This window comes from Tursiops truncatus, chromosome 20, assembly GCF_011762595.2.
Source record: "Tursiops truncatus isolate mTurTru1 chromosome 20, mTurTru1.mat.Y, whole genome shotgun sequence".
Taxonomy (NCBI): Eukaryota; Metazoa; Chordata; class Mammalia; order Artiodactyla; family Delphinidae; genus Tursiops; species Tursiops truncatus.
This window is the reverse complement of record NC_047053.1, coordinates 31333894-31356705: the sequence shown is the minus strand read 5'-3', so window position 1 is coordinate 31356705 and position 22812 is coordinate 31333894. Positions and strand designations below refer to the sequence as shown.

The 22812-nt window shown below is 37.0% G+C and overlaps 1 protein-coding gene across 2 annotated transcripts in view; it reads right to left on the bottom strand.

The window, feature by feature from the left end:
* USP32 (ubiquitin specific peptidase 32) overlaps positions 1 to 22812 on the bottom strand; it is a 150792-nt gene that overhangs the window by 88570 nt on the left and 39410 nt on the right. For both annotated transcript variants that reach the window (XM_073797726.1, XM_073797727.1), the window contains exons 3-4: positions 9402 to 9507; positions 5111 to 5229 (exon numbers count right to left, since the gene is read on the bottom strand). In XM_073797726.1, the coding sequence (XP_073653827.1) occupies positions 5111 to 5229; positions 9402 to 9507 (225 nt within the window). The remainder of the gene's footprint in view (positions 1 to 5110; positions 5230 to 9401; positions 9508 to 22812) is intronic.

Here is a 22812-nt window from a genome sequence, read left to right as displayed (position 1 = left end):
TAGAGAATCATAGCCATATTCTTTCTCTACCCTACATTTAGTCTAGAAAGAGGGTTTGCAGTATAAACCCTACAAGCTGATGCAAGGGCACCACCTATGCCCTGTAGTCTACTAATTTTTACAAGTTAACATCTCTGACATTGGGAAAAGTCTTAAAATCAATAATACCCTTCAATTGTAACTCGCAGGTTTTTTGTTCTTTATAATACATAAAGGTGCACGTTATTAATCGATGGCATCTTAGATTCAGTTGAACGTGGTAGTTTCAATGGTTTCAGTGAAACTAAGATGATGTTATAAGATGCACCTTCATGTACCATTAAGAAAGAAAGAAGCTGCCTATTATTCTACCACCTTCACATATAGGTAATATTTATTGAGTATTTACAATGCCCTAAGCACCATTCTAAATATTTTTATATTCATTTAATCCTCAAGCAACCCTCTATAGGAGATACTATTATCCCCATTTTACACACGAGAAAACTGAGGCTCCAAAAAGTTATGCATTCAAGGTTATACCGTGGCAGAGATAGGATTGAACCCAGGTAGTCAAGGCTCCAAAGTCTCTGTGCCTAAACTATACACTTCGCTGCCTGGCCGACTTAGTGAAATATAAAGCAATCTCTGAAATCCACTTGCCCATTGGGATCACTCCATATAACTGGTAGCACCAAAATTCCATCTGCCAAACCTGACTTTTTATGTTTTTGAATCATGGCTCTAAATAAGGGAAGTAAAGGGGAAGTCTCCTTTTATAAACTGTCATAATAGCAGTCTAGAAAAAAAATTTTCCAGTACTATAAAAGGCAACTAAAAATAAACAGACTTGGGCTTCCCTGGTGGCGCAGTGTTTGAGAGTCCGTCTGCCGATGCAGGGGACACGGGTTCGTGCCCCGGTCCGGGAAAATCCCACATGCTGCGGAGCAGCTAGGCCCGTGAGCCGTGGCCGCTGAGCCTGCGCATCCGGAGCCTGTGCTCCGCAACGGGAGAGGCCACAACAGTGAGAGGTCCGCGTACCGCAAAAAAAAAATAAAAATAAACAAACTTCTGAAACTGATACATCTTTGAAGAACAATGTAAAATACGAATTTCCACCTTGAGAATCAACAACCAAAAAAATTCAGTAAGAAAAAAACAATATAAGTCCTATATGGATTTCCTTCATTTCAAGTTACTGAAACATGGTAACTTGAAAAGCAAGGGTCTGGATCACATCACACACATTACTCAGAAATTACAGCAGATAAATACATCAAATAGTTGAATTAGGTAAAATTAGCCCATTTACAGTCTTGTTTTTTTGTTTTTTTAAAATCAACCTTGAGTACCTAATGATTTAAACAGCTATACACGAGTATCCCAAAACCTAGGCCTCTCATTTCTTTGATCCTCCCTCTTCCATAGGTCTTGTCCTTCATACAAGACTAACCCAACCATTTATTACCATAGTCTTATATTGATATTTTTATTATAAATCCATTCCCTTTCCAATAAATGCAATTTTAAGCATTCCACTTTCCCTGTCACAATTTCCTCTTATGAGCACACTCCTTCTAGTATCCTGACTCCAGTGATTTTTTAACTCCACAGGACCTACACCAATCACCTACACTTCACGTTGTCAAATCTAATGATCACTTCTCAGTGATCAAAGGACAACTCACTTGATCTTTCGGCTTATTTGATGTAGTTAAATACTCCTTCCTCTTGAAACATTTTTATCTCTTGGCTTCTAGGACACCATTCTCTTTCGTTCCTCCTCACAAGCTATTCCTTAGGCTCCTGTTTTGATTCTTCATCATCTCGCCATACGTCAGAGTACAGGACTCAGTCTTCCAATCCATTTTCTATCTTAATTCACTCCTAGATGACCTCATCCACATCTATAAGCCAACAAATCCTTTCCTCTGAACTCCAACTTATATGTCAAAAAGCACAGTTACCACTCCACCCGAATGTCTAATATGATTCTCTAATTATTTCTTAAACTTCTCTTGCTTTTGAAACCTCCAACTTCCCTCTCCTATAGCGTTAGCCAGCTCAGTTAATGGCAACTCCATTCATTTACTAAATCAAGCGAAACACCTTAATCATCCTTTTCTCTTTCACTCACAGCCCATCATCAATACAAGAAATGGTCCTGTCAACTCCACCTTCAAAATAAATGCAGAATCTGAAAAGTCTCATCACCTCACTGTTACACCATGACCTCTTCCCTGGATTATTCAGATACCTTAATCAGACTCTGTTCAGTGTACTTTCTACATGAGAGCCAAAATGATGACGTTTAAAATGTAATCAGGACTTCCCTGGTGGTGCAGTGGTTAAGAATCCACCTGCCAATGCAGGGGACACGGGTTCGAGCCCTGGTCCAGGAAGATTCCACATGCTGCGGAGCAACTAAGTGCATGTTTCACAACTACTGAGCCTGTGTTCTAGAGTCCGCGAGCCACAACTACTGAAGCCTGTGCGCCCTAGAGCCTGTGCTCCGCAACAAGAGAAGCCACCACAATCAGAAGCCCATGCATCGCAACAAAGAGTAGCCTTTGCTCGCTGCAACTAGAGAAAGCCCGCGCACAGCAACGAAGACCTAACGCAGCCAAAAAAAAAAAAAAAAGTAATTAAACAACAGCAACAAAAACTCATATATTTTCCTGCTCAAATACCTCTAAAGATTTCTGTCTCACTCAGGGTGAAAGCTGAAGAACTCACACTGTCCTACAGGGCCATGTGTAATCTCCCTACCCCATCCCACCCCGTCCCCCAACCTCTGTAGCTTCATTTCCTACTATTCCCTTGCTCATTCCATTCCAGCTAAATTGACCTCTTCTTGTTCCTTGAACAAGTCAAGCATACTTCCCCTGAGGGCTTTTGCTATATTCTCTTCATGAAAAATGCTTTCCTTAGATATCCGCGTGGGTTTTCTCTCTCACTTCCTTAAAATTCTTTGTTCAAATGTCACTTTCTCTGATAAGCCTCTCCTAACTATACTATACAAAATACCTACACTTGGCTACCTCCTCTCCATCACCACCTATGCCCTGTAGTCTACTTTATTTTTCCCTATAGCACTAATTATTATCTAATATATGTACCTGCTATTGTGCCTAAATTATAAGAGAACTGGGTGGCTAACCACATTTAATCCCCATCTATAAAATGGTAATGTCTGCATAAACCTTATTAAAATGAAAAAAAATAGGAACTTCCCTGGTATCCAGTGGTAAAGAATCCACCTTCCAATGCAGGGGATACCCGTTCAATCCTTGGTCAGGGAACTAAGACCCCATATGCCACGGGGCAACTAAGGCTGCGCGTCTCATCTAGAGGCCGTGTGCCACAAACTACAGAGCCCACGTGCCCTGGAGCCTGCGTGCCACAACTAGAGAGAGAAAACCCTCACACCACAACTAGAGAGAAGCCCGCATGCCTCAACAAAAGATCCCGCATGCCGCAACTAAGACCCAACATGGCAAAATAAACAAATAAAATATTAAAAAAAATATATATATATATGTATATATAATTCTCCCCAGAAATGAGCAAGCACTTAACATCTCTGTGAAAAATTCAAGTAATCAGGCCTGTAAAGATGAGATCAGTTTTTTTTTCTGGTCAGCAAATTTTATTAGGGGAAAAAAAAATGATCTAGTTTGTCTTGAGGTACTGAAATACCATCACAGCAACTTCCAGTCAATAAGTAAGAACCAAAAATGCAGGAGGACAATCCTTCTGCACCAAACACACAGAAATGTTTAGTAAAATGTAACACCATAACTACTACCAAAAACTGCTTAGCCAAGCTCAAAAGCAAGAAAGGGAAATCTCCAGGTGCTATCAACACAGAGGAAACTTAAAGCCAGAGTGATGAAAAGCTAAAGGTAAAGCCAGAGAGTCCAAAGAGATATAAGAACCACACACATGGGCTCCCCTGGTGGCGCAGTGGTTGAGAATCCGTCTGCCAATGCAGGGGACATGGGTTCGATCCCTGGTCCGGGAAGATCCCACATGCTGCAGAGCAACTAAGCCCGTGAGCCACAACTACTGAGCCTGTGCTCTAGAGCCTGTGAGCCACAACTACTGAGCCTGCATGCCGCAACTACTGAAGCCCGTGTGCCTAGAGCCTGTGCTCCACAATGAGAGAAGCCACCACAATGAGAAGCCCACGCACTGCACGGAAGAGTAGCCCCCCGCTCGCTGCAACTAGAGAAAGCGCGCGCACAGCAACGAAGACCCAACACAGCCAGAATAAATGAATAAATAAAATAAATTTATATTAAAAAAAAAAGAACCACATATGGCTGGGGTATTAACAATCAATGCTTATATAGTTAGGAAGGTGACTAAACTAAATTGAATTAAAACTCTCTGAATAAAACCAAGAGCAGTGAAAGTGAAATGGAAGTGGGTCAAATAGTCACCCATAAGAAATCATACAGCACTGAGTGCTGCAGGAAAGAATCAGAAACTTGTAAAAGGACTTTACTCTGCCATCTCTTGGGACTTTTCCCATATTAGCAGACCTCTGAAAAGAAATAAAAGAATTTTCTCTGTTAAAGATACACATTTTCTGTTGTTAAAGTTTTTTTACAATGAAAATATATTATTTATGAAAACAGGAAAATGACAAATTTTTAAAACCCAAATATTTCACTATGCAAATCAATTAAGTAAAATAAATGATAAAATAGGCATTGATGGATCATAGAGGTCACCTATGGCTCAAGGCCAGTGAGTGATATATCTACATGCTCATGATGAAAAGCAATGAGCACCACAACCTAAGCAATGCTGTTTCTGCAGGATCACCTGTGTGTGTGTCTGTATGTGTGCTGGTGTGACAGTGGAGGAGTATGTTTCATTATACCGTTAAGTATAGACAGTTGCCTTTATTGGGAATTGGGAATTTTCAGATTCACAAACACAGCAGTAGTGTCATGCACCTTCGAGCATAGCACACAAATCGTTAAAGCATCAAACATTAAATAGAAAAATGTCAAGAATATACTACACATAAACATCTATTCATCACAGCTAAATTCATTATACAACTAAGAGTTAATACTTTGTCCACAGGGAGGGATGAAATGTAAATCTTTAAATATACCTCTGAGAAACACTTCCTGAGTGTATCTGGGACTTTACCATCCACCACATGGAGCATTCTTTCCATTTCTTCCCGTATAACATAGCTCCCGGATTCACTTGCAAAAAGACTAAAAATGTCTAGGAGAAAGAAAGAATAAAGTAATTTTATCATAGATTAAACGTACTCTGGTGGAAGTAGGGAGGGAAGAGATAGGTAACAATTATTGAGTGATTACTAGTGCCAAGCACTTTATAAATATATAATTTAATTTATTCCTTAAAAAAACAATGCTAATTAAAACAGGAATGTGGTATCTTTTCAAATACCAAATTTGCAAAAACGTTTGGGTGTGACAATACCAAGTGTTAGCAATAAACTGGGATAAACAGGAACTCTTATATACTGTTAATGAGTATAGATTACTGTAACACTTCAGAGAACACCTTGCCAAAATCTAGTAAAGATGAATATTTATGCTAGAAATTCAATTTCTAGGCAACTCTACCTCCACTTGTGAGAAACTCTCATACATACATGCATAAGGTACAACATACACTGAAGTATTCTTTGTAATAGCAAAATTTAGGAAAGAAAAGATAAATGTCCATCAACAAAAAAAATAGGTAACCTGAGACACACACACACAATGAAATACTATATAGCAGTTAGAATAAAGGAACTAAGTGTTTCCACATGGGTAAATATCAATAATATTCAGGGGAAAAAGCAAATTGCAAAACCTGTATAGTATACTATCTATTTTAAAAGTTTTAAACCCGTAAAACAGTTGAAGATATGTTTAAGGATACATACAAATGTCATAAATGTATAAAGACCTGCATGAGGAATGAAAGATCACCAATTTCATGAGAGTGGTTACTTCTGTCAAGGGAAGAATGTGGATGGGAATATGGAGGGATACTGAGAAAGAGCCTCACCTTGGCTATAATCTTTTATTTCTTAAAAAACAAGTTCTGGGACAAATATGACACAATGGTAAGAAATAATAAAGCTGGGTGGAAGTATATACTACATGTATGTTTGAAATATTACTGTTATGAGTTGAACTGCCCTCCCACATGTCATGGCTGATTCTCTTAAGGGGAATATTTGCTAGAAGCCTCTGACCATCTGTTATGGGTTAAATTATATTCCCCCGCTCCAAAAGATGTTGAAGTCTTAACCTCAGTACCCATGATTGTGACCTTATTTGAAACAGGGTCTCTGCAGATATAATCAAGTTAAGATGAGGTCATTAGGGTGGGTCTTAACCCAATATGATTAATTATAAGAAGACAAGACAGAAACAGTGGGAAGAAAGCCACATGATGAGATGGAAAGAGATTGGAGTGATGCAACTGCAAGCCAAGGAATACCAAGGATTGAGGGCTACCACCAGAAGTTAGGTAAAAAGAAGGATTCCTTCCTGTAGATTTCAGAGGGAGTAAGGCCCTGCTAACATCTTAATTTTGGACTTCTAGCCTCCAGACTGTGAGATAATAAATTTCTGTTGTTTTGAGCCACCCAGTTTGTGGTACTTTGCTACAGCTGCCCTAGGAAACTAATACAATTGTATAATAAAAATGATTTAAAATTTTAAATATATGTGTTTATGACCCTCAAATTGGTTATTTTTATTTATTGGCTACCTGAAGCCAGAGTATGTGTTTGTTGGTAGAGGGATGTTAATTTGAAAAAATCAGGATCTCAGTTAAATTCCAATACATAAAATTGGGTTTAGGGATATGTTCATTATCTTGATTGTGATAATGTGGATATATACATGTCTGAAAACATCAAAATGTACACTCTTTAAATATGTACATTTTATTGTATATCAATTATACCTCAGCAAAACTGTAAAAAAGGAAACAGCTGAAGAACAACAGTCTAAATTCAGAAATGAGAAAGAAGATTCTGAGAGATTTAGAAGAAGTAAGAGGGCAGCTTAGAAAAGGAAGAAAGAAGAGAGAAAGACCAGCATCCAGTGGGCAAGGGTAAAATTCTAGGGATTTTTAGAGCAAAACGTCATACTCTTTAATATAAACACCTTCCTAAACTCCCCCTGGAAAATTTTCTTCTTTTTTTTTTTCTTTGAAAGTTTATTTTGGCCTCAATGTTTTTCACACGTTTAACTGTAGGTACATATGTGTGTATATAAACAATCACTTTGAGAAAACAGTAAAAGTTAACAATTTATTGATTGCCCGCTAGTTCTTGATACTTGCCAGGTGCTTTACATACATTTTTTCTTCTGAGTTTTACAATGAAAGATTTTGGTGGATGTCGCTTTCATCCTTGTATTGATGAAAAACAGGGGCTCAGAAGTTCAAGGAAGAGGCCCAGAGTCATACATATAGTAATTGGTCAAGCTAGCTTTTTTGCTCTTGGTCTTTCTCCCATGTTTTGCTCTGAGAATCATTAATTATGATAATAGTCAAATTATACTACTGAATTCCTACGATGTGCCAGACATTGGGGTCAGAGTGTCAGAGATAGAGCAATTCTAGCTGAGTCCTCCCATGCTGTCACTTAAATTTTAACTGTCATCTGACATTTCCCTCTCATCTCCCCTGGAAAATTTTCAATAAAATTTACATTGTTTACTAATATTCTTGTTAAGAGCAGATTTGCCTTGGGGGAGCTCAAAGAAAAGAATGAGGAAACATAAGACATTATAAGTAATCAAATGAATGAATTAAAAATTAAGTAAATAAATGCATATCCTAGGAAACACAGATGGACAATGAATGATCAACTAAGGTTGTCTTCCCTTTCATATTTAGAGGGTAAATGATGCCGTCTCATTGTAACATAAAATTTCCCTGCTTAGTAGAACTTAAAGGTGCCATCCTCTTCTGGGCTTACGTAATTCACCTAATAAAATTCATCTCTGAAGTTAAAAGTAAAACCATGATAAATAATTAAACCTTTTACCAAGAATTTGTATAAAGTATTATCAAGTGAACTTCTGGTTGTATTTGTGAAGTAAGGCAAGAATAGATTGCTAAATCTATGTATTCAGAATTACTTTTTAAAAATCAGCTTTACTAAGATATAAGGCACGTTCCATAAAATTCACTCTTTTAAAGTGTGCAATTCAGTGTTTTTTAATATATTTACACAGCTGTGCAATCATCACCACTATCTAATTACAGAACATTTTCACCCAAAAGAAACCCCCATACTCATTGGCAGTAAGCTCTCCATTTCCCTTTCCCCCTAGCGTCTGGCAACCACTAATCTATATTCTGTCTCTATAAATTTGCCTAATCTGGACATGTCATATGATTGGAACCACATAATGTGTGTTCTATTTTGACTGGCATTTATCACTTAGCATAACGTTTTCAGGTTCATCTATGTGGTAGCATGTATCTGTTGGAGGAGAGCAGAATTTGTTGCCCCCAAATACGTCACTTTGGCTTGACAATTATTTTGAGCTTAAAGGCAATCAAAACCCAGCAGATTCAGAAATGCTCATTACCTCCCCATCAACAGCCTAAATTTACATTGGAAAAAAGGCCTATACCGGAAAGAGAGTTGTTATCAGAGATACTTTTTTACCTAAGAAACTAGTATAACAGGGCAACCTTTGTTCTCCAAACATCTCTGCCTTCCTGTGAATGGACTCCCTTCCTCTTGTACCCTCAGATCCCTATCCCTTTCCTTAGCTCAGAATGTTATATAAGCCTCAATTACCTGGCTGCCCTTTGGGTTTCATATTTTTATGGGGCTCCTGTACGTACATACAAAATTTGTTTGGTTTTCTCCTGTTAATCTGTCTTATATCAACTTAATTAGGGAAATTTTTCCCGCTCCTACGCAGTACTTTATTCCTTCTTATTGTTGAGTAATATTCTATTGTTGGTTATATCACGTTTTGTTTATGCTGAATGCATCAGTTGATGGGCATTAGGGTTGTTACCATTTTGTAACCATTATGAACAGTGCTGTTAGGAACTTTTTTTTTTTTAATGAATATATGTTTTTAGTTTTCTTGGGTATATACCTAGGAATGAAATTGTGGGATCATATGAAAACTCAGTGATTAACAGTTTGAGAAACTGCCAGTTTTCCAAAGTGGCTTCATTATCTATCTTACACTTACGTGGTATCTAATTGTAATTTGAATTTACACTTCCCAAATAACTACTTATGTTTAACATTTTTTCAAGTGCTTACTGGCTACTTGTATATCTCCTTTGGAGAAACATCACTTCAAATCCTTTGTCATCAAAATTTTGCGGTAGATTATTCTGTACACAGATGTAGTATTTTAACATTTTGAGATAATAAAAGTACTCACATTTTGCTTTCTCTTCATCTCTGCCTCTTGTAAGAAGGACAAGTCCAACTATTAAGTTATTGAAGTGCAGGCCTTTGGATGTTCCACCAAAAGAACAATAAATCACCTAGGAGAAAATGAATGATACAGTCAACTATAGACATTTCAGTTGTCGAGGAATGTGAGGCTGACATCACCTTTAATAAATCTTATCTCCATCTCCAAACAAGGTCCTGGTAAATTTTAGTGCAATGATGTTGTTTCTCCCTCTTCTTCCTCCCTTACACCTTGTTATGGCACTCAGCCAAGAATATACTGTACTTATCCTAAAGGACATATATCACTGGCTCACACACTGAATTTTCTTTTTCTTGGGAGTCCTCATCAAGGTCCAAAAAGATAAGTTCCTCCCCTTCAATAGTCCCAATAATGTGATAAGGATTTCATGCAATTAGACAACTTCCTTCAACCTCTGTTAAACATATATACATAATTTTGATTTGAAAGATCAACATTCTCTAAGTGAATGTTCAGAAATACAGTGGCAATTATACTGCAGTATATAAATGTACCTAATTAACATGTTGTACACCTTAAATTTATACAAAGTTATATGTCAAATATATTTAGATTTTAAGTAAAAAAAAGAAGAAAATACAGAAAGACATTTTTATACTCTTAGAATTGAGTATTATGGTAATCAGAAATAAAGAAGAAAAGCTATTCATAAGAAAGGGACAGTAACAGCAATCACATAAATTCATTTATTCAACAATTCTGTGTTGAGTGCCTAGTGTGATAGTGTGATACAACAAACATATGTTTGGTCTTCCTCCAGGTTCCTGACACAAGAGCTTCTAAAATCTTTGGAATTCCCAGAGTGATACAGGTGAAAGGAGCATCTTTTGTTATTGATAATACCCCTTTAAACCATACCTGAATTTATGCTAATAAGGTGACTCTTGGTGAGTCCTTACAAAGCCTCACAATGGGAGCTGGTAGTCAGAGGAACTAATGATGTGATTAGAGGATTAGAACTTTCAGCCCCACTTCCCAAAGTCAGGGAAAGGGAGAGGAGCTGAAGATTGAGCTAATCACCAATGGCAAGTGATTTAATCATTCATGCCTATGTAATGGAACTTCTATAAGAACCCCTAAACTACGGGTTTATTGGTGAACACATCAAGGTGCAAGAAGGTTGGAACATCCAGAAAGGACAAGAAAGTACTGTGCACCATCGCCCTCCTAACTGCCCCCCGCCATCCCATGCATCTTTTTGCATTTGGCTGTTCCTGAGTTATATCCTTTATAATAAACTGGTGATATTAAATAAAGTGCCTTCCTGAGTTCTGTGGGCCATTCTAGCAAATTACTGAATCCCAGAAGGGGAACATGGGAACCCTCGACTTATAGCTGATTGGTCAGAAGTACAGGACGTCGGGGACCTGCGACTGGCAACTTCTGAAGTGGGGGGCAGACCTGTGGGGTCTGCACTAACTCTGGATAGTTAGTATCAGAACTGAATTGAATTGTAGGACACCCAGTTGGTGTTCAGAGAGTTGGAGAACTGATTGATGTGGGGAAAAAACTCCACACATTTGGCATCGGCAAGTGCTGTGTTGTTTAAAAAAGAAAAAGGAAAAAAACCCGACCTAGTATCTGCCATGCAGAATTTGTCATTGAAATACACGATTAAAGATAATTCAAGGAATAAAACTTAAATGGTCAACATATGAAAATACATATTCATTAAATGATATTTATAAATATATTTAATAATACTCTGACAGCTGATGCCAAAAACTGTGTGTTTAGTGCCACTGAGAGCAAAAACTAGCATAGGGAGATGGCCTCAAATCAGAATATATAAAACATAAAAAGAACATAAGAAGTATACTTCATAGAATAACTATTTTTAGTTAGCCCCTGCATAACCAGAGGAAGGTAACAGAAAACCCCCTCTATCCCTGATTTTTAAAGCCCCAGACCTTTAAAAATCCCCTACAATTGGGGGAAAGGCAGAATCACTGAGAAAGTCTTGCCCTCCAAGATCCAGAGACATAATGACCCCCTAGAACTGAGACAGAAATAGGACAACAGAGAATGTCCGCCAGCCCCTGGTACCCCTCACCCACCTCCGCCACTGTGCTAGCAAACACTGAGGAATAAATAACAGCAGTCTACTGCCGAAGGAGAGGGAAGAGTATGGAGAGAGATCTTCTCTGTGGTACAGTAACAAAGAGAAAATAAAATCAAAAGTTAAAGATAGAGGGGCTTCCCTGGTGGCGCAGTGGTTGAGAGTCCACCTGCCGATGCAGGAGACACGGGTTCGTGCCCCGGTCAGGGAAGATCCCACGTGCCGTGGAGCGGCTGGTCCCATGAGCCATGGCCACTGAGCCTGCGTGTCTGGAGCCTGTGCTCCGCAACGGGAGAGGCCACAACAGTGAGAGGCCCCCGTACCGCAAAAAATAAATAAATAAATAAATAAATAAAATATATATTTGATATGTTTCAATCTCCTTACAATTATCCTTAGTGATGATCAATTTCCCCATTTTTGCCCATCCCTTTGTAGAGAGAGACTCTTCGAATTGGCTCCTGAATCCCTTCTATATGACTCTAAGTAGTGTCTTACACCTTCCTTACTTTCTGGTATGACAAGATGGTCTAAGCTCATTTTATAAATTCCCTGACCCAGACCTAGAATCAGACATTTTTCCAAACAGCCTTGTTCTTTCAAATGGGAAGTTGTATTTAGAGATCACAATCAGGATACTAGTGGTGCTTATTGCCTGGGTATTAGTGACTGTTTCTCAAACTTTTCAGTGGACAGATCTAGGAAAGTAAAACACATCATGAATTTATACTAATACTCCCATATACATGCAATCTTTTCCATTTCATCTCCAGCTAATCATTACATTTTGATATCGATTGAATGTTTCAATATTAATAATGTTTCTATGTTCCTTTCTAGAGGACATCACTGAACTAAGGTAACATGGAAGTAGGATAACAAGAAGATAATTCTAAGCAGTAACTTCAAAAGGGAATCTGAGAGCATAAAGCATGAGAATACTAGGCCTAGATATTTGTAGAAAAGACTTCTGATGCTCTCACAAAGGTAGTTCTCCTTTCTTTGGGGACATAAGGCATGGAGACATTTCCTCATGCTTCTTGCGGCTGAATAGGGCTGTATGACTACTTCTGGCCAAAAGGTTATGGATAGAAATGACAGACACCACTTCTGAGCCATGCACCTAATTGCACAAGACCTCTCCCTAGCATGACTTCCATTACTTCACTACTGATTTATAGATGCTCTTTCTGATATGTAAGTGCCAAAGATTTGACACTGCCAAACAAAAACACTAATTCAAAAAGATACATGTACCCCAATGTTCATAGCATTATTTACAATAGCCAAGATATGGAAGCAACCTAAGTATCCATTAACAGATGAATGCATAAAGAAGATGTGGGGTGCGTGTGTGTACACATACATATACACAACAGAATACTACTCGGTCATAAAGTAGAACGAAATTTTGCCATCTGCAACAACACGGATGGACTTGGAGGGTATTATGCTAAGTGAAATAAGTAAGAGAAAGACAAATATGGTACAATATCATATGTGGAATCTAAAACAAACAAACAAACAAATACGTAGTGAATACAACAAAAAAGAAACAGACTCACAGATATAGAGAACAAACTAGTGGTTACCAGCAAGGAGGAGAAAGAGGGGAGGGGCAAGACAGGGGTAAAGGATTAAGAGATGAAAACTACTATGTATAAAATAAATAAGCTACAAGGATATATTGTACAATACAGGGAATACAGCCAATATTTTATAATAACTATAAATGGAATAAAACCTTTAAAAATTGTGAATCACTATTTTGTACACCTGAAACATATATATATATGTACATCAACTATACCACACACAAAAAAAATTCATTAAAAGAAAAAGACCCACTAAAATGTGCACTATTGTCTTATGAATGAGTAACAAATTGAAAATAAACATTTTGGCTTCAGTGCAGGGAAAAAAGAAAAAAGGGGGGAAAATTGACACTGCCTGTAAAGCTGAACCAACAAAAAGAGCTGTCATGGAGAGTCACCCAACTCCATCAACAGGATTTTTATGACTGAAAAATAACCTTATGTTATTTGGAGTGATGAAAAACTTTGGAAATAGATAGTGGTGATGACTGGACACAACATAACATGGTGAATGAAATTATTGCCACTGAAACGTGTACTTAAAAATAGTTAAAATGGTAAATTTTATGTTATAAATATTTTACCACAATTAAAACATACTAAAAATAAACAAACAAACATGGGAGAACTTCTACTTAGAACCTGTTTATCACTATCAACTAATAATAAACACCTGATTATACCTGATTGTTCAGCACAAATGTTCTCCTTGTTTGTTTAGAAAAGATTTTTAAAATAGACAATTAGTGCCTTAACCTATTAAGTTATTGTTAGAAAGCAGCTTTGAATTTTGTTTCCCACTTTAAAACACCTGTCTTGTTCCAACCCCAAAGATTAAAACACCAAAAGTGGAAACACCACTTTTCTGAAACATCAATTTTAGGAAAACAATTATGATTTCTGTGGGGAAATGAATATTGTGGGGAGAAAGGTAGAGAGGATTTCATCTGTATAGAAAATGCTTTTATTCTGCTTTATTTCTTTACATTTTTGGTAGATCTTAAATACTGCAATAAATCCTTTAGTGCCTCATACGTTACAGACAGCAAATATTTTTTGAATTATTGAGTGCACTTAAGAAAATAGACATTTCAGGGACCTCCCTGGTGGTCCAGTGGTTAAGAATCTGCCTTCCAATGCAGGGGGCGCGCTCTAGAGCCCGTACGCCATAACTAGAGAGCCCACGTGCTGCAACTACTGAGCCAGCGTGCTCTGGAGCCTGTGCCACAACTAGAGAGAAGCCCATGCTCTGCAACAAAGAGCCCAAGCACCGCAATGAAAGACCCCATGTGCCACAACTAAGACCCAATGCAGCCAAATTAATTAATTAAAATAATAAAAAAGAAAATAGACATTTCACTCCACCATCCACGTTTGTTGGCAGCTAGAGTCCCATTCTGACCAACCTACCAGCAATCTTCCCCATTAAATGCTATCAACCGTAAGAAATTAGGAGTAGATTCATGGGACACATTAATGATTAAAATACACAGGATCCTAGACAATTCTGAAGTTCCTGAACTCCATTTCATTCTTCTGAATGTGAGCCCATTGTAATGTTAAAACCAGACACAGTAGTAGTCTAAGATTCCTATTTTCTTGTATTCCTTATAACCAACCATTTATTTAAGGAAACTTAAGTGACTCTCTGCTTCTTAGGATCAAAAGAACTAATAACATATACCCTTCTGTTAATGTTATCTTAAAGGAAAGCTGAAGAGAATAAATTATACAAAGTACAGTCATTTGAGAGTTTTAAAAGATGGGCAATTTTTTCATTTTGTATGTTTTGCTTATTATCTGCCTCTCCTGACAAAAATGTAAGCCACATGAGGGACAGGGATTTTATCTGACTGTTTACTGCTTTTCAGCACTCACTATTCCTTTTTATATAAATGGTATTAGAAAAATACATTTTTAAAGATAATTATAATAGATAATCATTTGTTTACTCCTTAAGTAGAGCATTTTAGATCAAATTTATACAGATATCGCTTGTTTTTACTTAAATGATTTTGAATCTTATATAGAAATCTTAGCAAAATTAATTTTAGACTTGGATTAATCTTATGCTTCAGATTCTCCTACAAGGATGTGATGAATGTTTAGTTTTGGAAAAACAAACAGTCTATAGGAACTGGCAAAAGGTCAACTTGACATACCTTTTGTTTTACAATAATATAGTAAATAACTATTTTCAAGTGAATGAAACAATCCTTTAATCATTGAATATATCAATTCTCACATTTTTCTACTACTATTTTCAAAAAGGACTCAATTCAAATCTCTAGAAAAGTAAATTTTTATGGGTATTTCCTGGCGGTCCAGTGGTTAAGACTCCTAGCTTCCACTGCAGGGGGCCTGGGTTTGATGGGGAACTAAGACCCTGGTGGGGAACTAAGATCCTGCAAGCAGCACGTTGTGGCCAAAAATGAAAATAAAATAAAATAAGTGCTGAAAAGTGCATTTTTAAAAAATATACCTTTCCCTTTAAGAGATCACTTAAGAAGTAGACCAATTTCCTCATATGCCTAACTATAAAGCTAGCCTAGAAGTTACAAAAAGTTAATTAGCTTCCATGTTACGACAAAGATCATGTTCCAGAAATTTAAAATGGTAAAGTGATCAAATTAACTAATAAGAATTAAGATAAACATGGTGACTTTATTTAGGAACGTATTTGACAAGGTCTCATAATAACACATTTTAGATAATATAGTAAATTGTGGACTGAATAATTATAGTTAGGGTCATGCAAATCTGATTGAAAATTATAAACACAAAGAGTGTTGATTAAAAATTCTATACCTTCTTTGGAAAAAAAGGCTATAAAGAAGTGCCAACCTGGACTTTATATTTTATCGTAACTATTAAACACTTTTTACCAGTGATTTGGATTATGACATAGAAGCCATGTGTGTTAATTGTGTAAATGACAAAGATGGGAGGAATGGCTAATAAAATAGGTAGCAGAATATAGAATCAAATTCATCTTAGGCAGGGACACTAGGCTAAATGCAACAAGATTAAATGTAATATATTCAGAATTTTTTAAAAACTCAGTATTATACATAAGGATAGAAGAACATGATCAAGCTTGGAAATTTTAGCTAACAAAGCTATGACCTTTCTGCTTAAGCTAATGCAATTTTATGCTGCATGGTAGTGATTAAAGACTTAAATATTCTCCTACAGTTCACTAATCTAATTCCATCTAGAGAGCAGCATGGGATTAACCAGTATGCATATTAACTATGGTTAAGGAGCAGCAGGGGAAAAGGACTTGTTCATGTGCCTAGAAGGGAAGGTTCCCATTTCCCAATTCAAATAGCTTAATTCCAGCTCTGAGGGGTAGCAGATTTCCAATGGGAGTTCTAGTAGTGACAGCAAAAATTTTGGGACCATGATACCGTGCCAAAATCCCCAGTGGCTTCTAGCTCCACCCTTATCTCTAAAACCATAAAATGAGGCTGGGACTAGGTCAGGTGAATATACAGAACTGTTTCAATGCCCCCAAATTTAAAGGGGGTAGAATGAAAAACAAAAATTTCACTGAATTCATGATATCTTATATTTTCAAGACATTAAAATATATTAGCAAGACACAAAAACTTCAACAATGTAAGAGAAATGTTACAGAGATGGATGTTTAAGATAAAACTGACCACTTTTAAAAGTTAATAGTTACAATGGGATATTATTCAGCCATAAAAAGAAATGAAGTTGTAACATGTAATACAACATGGATGAGTCTTGAAAACATTATGCAAAGGAAATAAGCTACACACAAAAAGACAAATATTGTATGATTTCACATATATGAAATATTTAGAATAGGCAAATTAATAGAGACAGAAAGTGGCTGAAGTGGGGGGGAGTAGGTGGCGTTATTATCACTTAATAAGCACAGAATTTCTGTTTGGGGTGATGAAGACATTTTAGATAAAGATAGTAGTGATAGTTCCATAACATTGTGAATGTAATTAATGCCACTTAAATGTATACTTGAAAATAGTTAAAACAGCAAATTATGTTATATATATTTTAACACAAACACTATTTGCTCTCTCTCAGCTCAGTAAGATCCAGTAAAGTGACTTATTTGAGGCCTGACCTACTTCACTCATCCAGTCCAAATCTATGATGTCATGGAATTACCTAGAAAATTCAAAGATTGACTAGCAAAATCAAACAAAACCCTAACCCAAAAGCAGCCCTTAAAATAACTCACAAGCAGTTTAGTTATTAAGAAACAAGGAAATCATTCCCCACTCACAAACTATACCTTGTGGAAAGAACTGTTTGAATACAGAATGCATTTTCTCTCATAATCAATGATCAGATTTCCCTGGCTAACCCCACGAATTCTATCTAAATTATAATGTGGTTAAAATACTGAGTAATTAACAACAATAATTTAAAGAAGACTTTAAAAGTATACAACTGTGAATGTATTCATCTGTATTATGAACTAAATAAGCTTAGGGGCTAGTACAGGAATGCAGTCGTTATTTACAAATATTATTTCCAGGGAAATGTGTACACTATGTGGTAAGAAGGAAATAAAAAGGCAATATGAACGTCTCAGTCCATCTCTCCTCTCTTTCCTGGTCCCATGCAGTCCCCACTGCTGAGATTATTAAGCAGACAAAAGTAAACTAAAGAAAGAATGAGCAACTGGAGTAGGGGCAGTGCACATTATCAAGTCCCTACATGCCAGAAATGTCCTTGATAATACATCTACCCAAAATCGCATTCCCAGAACCGAGACCACCATTCCTCTAAAGATGGATCGATCAAGGAGGGTAATAACATGTTTGGCTATCCTTTGTTCGTGCCTTATTCTCATGAATCCAGTTCAAGTCAAGAAGTAATAAGCATGAAACTATTATCTATATGCATAACTGAATCACTTTGCTGCACACCAGAAACTAACACAACATAGTGAAGCAACTATAAGTCAATAAAATAAATTAAAAAAAAAAAGAAGTAATGAGCATAGAGCACTCTTTCTGCACATATATACATTGGCTACTGGTAATAATAAACCTGGAGGGAAGTCAACAGTGAAACTAAGAGAATACCAGCAAGTTGCTGTCATATGCAGATGCTGCTTTGTAGCTACATTTAAGAATATGTTGGTTCTGGAGACTTCCCTGGTGCTCCAATGGTTGAGAGTCTGCCTTCCAATGTGTGGAACGTGGTTCAATCCCTGGTCAGGGAACTAGGATCCCGCATGCTATGGGACTGCTAGGCCCACACACCACAACTACTGAGCCCGTGCACCTCAAATGGAGAACCTGTGTGCCCCAAACTACAGAGCCCGCATGCCACAACTACTGAGCCCACGTGCTCTGGAGCCCACGTGCCAAAACTAGAGAGAAGCCCACATGCCACAACGAAAGATCCCACGTGCTGCAACGAAGATCCTGAGTGCCACAACTAAGACTTGACGCAGCCAAAAAAATAAATAAATAAAATAAATGTAACATGTTTAAGAAAAAAAGAGTATGTGGGCTCTAAAATGCCATTTTAAAGAATGGAGATCTTTGTACCAAGATACTCTTATCTTCCTATTTCTCTCAGTAACCAAAAATACACAGTTAACAAATAAATATCATTCTGGGATATCTTATGATCAGGCAAATCAGAAACACCACACAAACCCAAACACACATTCATTCTAGGCAACAAAGACAAAAAAGTAGGACTACATCGAGCTACAAAGCTTCTGCACAGCAAATGAAGTCAACAACAAAATGAAAAGGCAACCTATACAATGGGAAAAAAATATTTGTAGATTATATATAAGGGGTTAATATCCAAAATATGTAAAGAACTCATACAACTCAATAGCAAAGAAAAAAAAATCAAACAACCTGGTTTTTAAAAGGACAGAGGAACTGAATATAGACATTTTCCCAAAGACATACAAATGATCAACAGGTACATGAAAAGGTGCTCAACATCACTAATCATCAGGAAAATCAAAATCACAAGGAGGTATTACCTCACACCTGTTAGAATGGCTATCATCAAAAAGACAAGAGACACTGTTGTATGGCATATATGAAAGTTGTTAGGAGAGTAAATCGAAAGAGTTCTTATCACAAGTAAAAAAATTTTTTTTCTTTTTTATATCTATGTATGATGACAGATGTTAATGAAACTTACTGTGGTAACATTTCAAGAAATATGTAAATAAAAGCATTATGCTGTACACCTTAAACGTCAATGCTGTATGTCAATTTATATCTCAATAAAATTGGAAGAAAAAAATAAACTGTTGGTGAGGATATGGAGAAAAGGGAACACTGGTGCACTGTTGGTAGGAATGTACATTGGTGCAGCCATTATGGAAAACAGTATGGAGGTGCCCCCAAAAATTAAAAATAGAATTACCATATGATCCAGCAACTCCACTTCTGGGAATATATCCAAAGGAAATGAAAACAGGATGTCGAAGACATACATATACTCCCATTTTCAATGCAACAGATATTATTCACAATAGCCAAGATATGGAAACAAATTAAGTATTCATCAATGGATGAATGAATAAAGATGTGGTATACATATACAATGGAGTATTATTTAGCCATGAGAAAAAAGAAAATCCTGCCATTTGCAACAACATGGATAAACCTTGAGGGCATTATGTTATAAGAAATAAGCCGGAAAGAGAAATAAAAATTCTGCATGGTATCACTCATATGTGGAATCTCTTTAAAAGAAAAAAAAGGTCAAACTCTTAGAAACTGAGTAGAAAAGTAGCTGCCAAGGCCTGGGGGAAACAGGGACAGGTTGGTAAAAAGGCACAAACTTCTCAGCTGTAAGATGAATAAGGAGATCTGAGGATCTAATGCACAACATGGTGACTACAGTTGATAACACTATATTATATGCCACTAATTCAAATTTGTTAAGAGAACTTAAATGTACTTACCAAAAAAAAAAAAAAGCCCAGGAGTTACATTCTGTAAACTCCAGGACAACAAAATGTTTTAGGAATCTGAAGAAACTGCTGTGAGGGCAATTTTTTAAAAATAGAGTAAATATCCTAATTCATACCTTTAAGATACATCTTTAATAGGATACATCAAAAACTCATAAGAGGGAATTCCCTGGAGGTCCAGTGGTTAGGACTCTGTGCTTCCACTGCCAGCGGCCTGGGTTTGATCCCTGGTTGGGGAGCTAAGATCTCACAAGTCAAGTGGCACAGCCAGAAAAAAAAAAAAAAAATCTAAAAAAGAAAAAAATGGTAAGAAAGGTCCTTCCTTCTGGGAGGGAAATTAGATGCCTGGTGGACTGGGTGGAAAGGAGATTTTTTCATGGTCTGTTCTTTTTTAAAATTTTGAACCATGAGAATGTATCATTTGTTAAAAAGTACAGAAAGAAAATAAGAAAGAAAAAAAGACATGTATTTCCTAATTGTCCTCACAAGCCATATCATACTGACAGAGATCTAAACCAGGTAAAAAATGAAGCCATAGTCACCAGACAAGACAGATTTTCAGTAGACCAAATAAGACAATGTTGTGCATCTTATATAAAAGTGAAAGAATCAGGGCTTCCCTGGTGGCAAAGTGGTTGAGAGTCCGCCTGCCGATGCAGGGGACACAGGTTCATGCCCCAGTCCAGGAAGATCCCACATGCCGCGGAGCAGCTGGGCCCGTGAGCCACATGGCCGCTGAGTCCGCGCATCCGGAGCCTGTGCTCCGCAACCGGAGAGGCCACAACAGTGAGAGGCCTGCGTACCGCATAAAAAAAAAAAATGTAAAAGAATCAACATGACAAATAAATGTATGACCTTGCAACTGCACCTGGGTTTTCAGTGAAACATAACTGTTAACAACTCTGGAACCAAAAAGACCTGGGGTCAAATCCTAGCTCTTCTAATTAGGAGCTGTATGGTCTTGAATAAATTACATAACTTCAATTTGCTAGTCTAGAAAATGGGATTAGTAATAAGAGCACCTCCATGGTGCTATTAATAATAGCAACATTCACATGGTGTGGTGAAAATTAAATGAGATAATTTACATAAAATATTTACCCTAAGCCAGGTGCATGGTAAATAACTCCATAAATTTTAGTTATTATCATCATCCAGGGGAGGCAACACAGAACAGTAGCTAATAAGGATTTGGATACCTGGACTTGAATCCTGGATCTGCTCATTAGCTTTAATACTTGAGCAAGTAACCAAACATCCTTAAGATTCAGTATCTTTTTCTCATTCATAAAATGGTAGGAACAGGGGGCTTCCCTGGTGGCGCAGTGGTTAAGAATCCGCCTGCCACAAATTCTATAAAACACTTAGAGAAGAGGTAACACCTATCCTTCTCAAACACTTCCAAAATATAGCAAAGGGAGGAATACTCCCAAACTCATTCTACGAGGCCACCATCACTCTGATACCAAAACCAGACAAAGATGCCACAAAGAAAGAAAACGACAGGCCAATATCACTAATGAACATAGATGCAAAAATCCTCAACAAAATACTAGCAAAAGAATCCAACAGCACATTAAAAGGATCATACACTATGATCAAGTGGCGTTTATCCCAGGAATGCAGGGATTGTTCAATATACGCAAATCAATCAATGTGATACACCATATTAACAAACTGAAGGAGAAAAGCCATATGATCATCTCAATAGATGCAGAAAAAGCTTTGGACAAAATTCAACACCCATTTATGATAAAAACCTCTAGAAAGTAGGCATAGAAGGAACTTTCCTCAACACAATAAAGGCCATATATGACAAACGCACAGCCAACATCGTCCTCAATGGTGAAAAACTGAAAGCATTTCCACTAAGATCAGGAACAAGACAAGGTTGCCCACTCTCACCACTATTCTTCAACATAGTTTTGGAAGTTTTAGCCACAGCAATCAGAGAAGAAAAAGAAATAAAAGGAATCCAAATTGGAAAAGAAGAAGTAAAGCTGTCACTGTTTGCAGATGACATAATACTATACATAGAGAATCCTAAAGATGCTACCAGAAAACTACTGGAGCTAATCAACGAATTTGGTAAAGTAGCAGGATAAAAAATTAATGCACAGAAATCTCTTGCATCCCTATACACTAATGATGAAAAATCTGAAAGTGAAATTAAGAAAACACCCCCATTTACCACTGCAACAAAAAGAATAAAATATCTAGGAATAAACCTACCTAAGGAGACAAAAGACCTGTATGCAGAAAATTATAAGATGCTGATGAAAGAAATTAAAGATGATACAAATAGATGGAGAGATATACCATGTTCTTGGACTGGAAGAATCAACATTGTGAAAATGACTCTACTACCCAAAGCAATCTACAGATTCAATGCAATCCCTATCAAACTACCACTGGCATTTTTCACAAAACTAGAACAAAAAATTTCACAATTTGTATAGAAACACAAAAGACTCCAAATTGCCAAAGCAATCTTGAGAAAGAAAAACGGAGCTGGAGGAATCAGGCTCCTGGACTTCAGACTATACTACAAAGCTACAGTAATCAAGACAGTATGGTACTGGCACAAAAACAGAAATATAGATCAATGGAACAGAATAGAAAGCCCAGGGATAAACCCACGCACATATGGTCACCTTATCTTTGATGAAGTAGGCAAGAATATACAGTGCAGAAAAGACAGCCTCTTCAGTGGTGCTGGGAAAAGTGGACAGCTACATGTAAAAG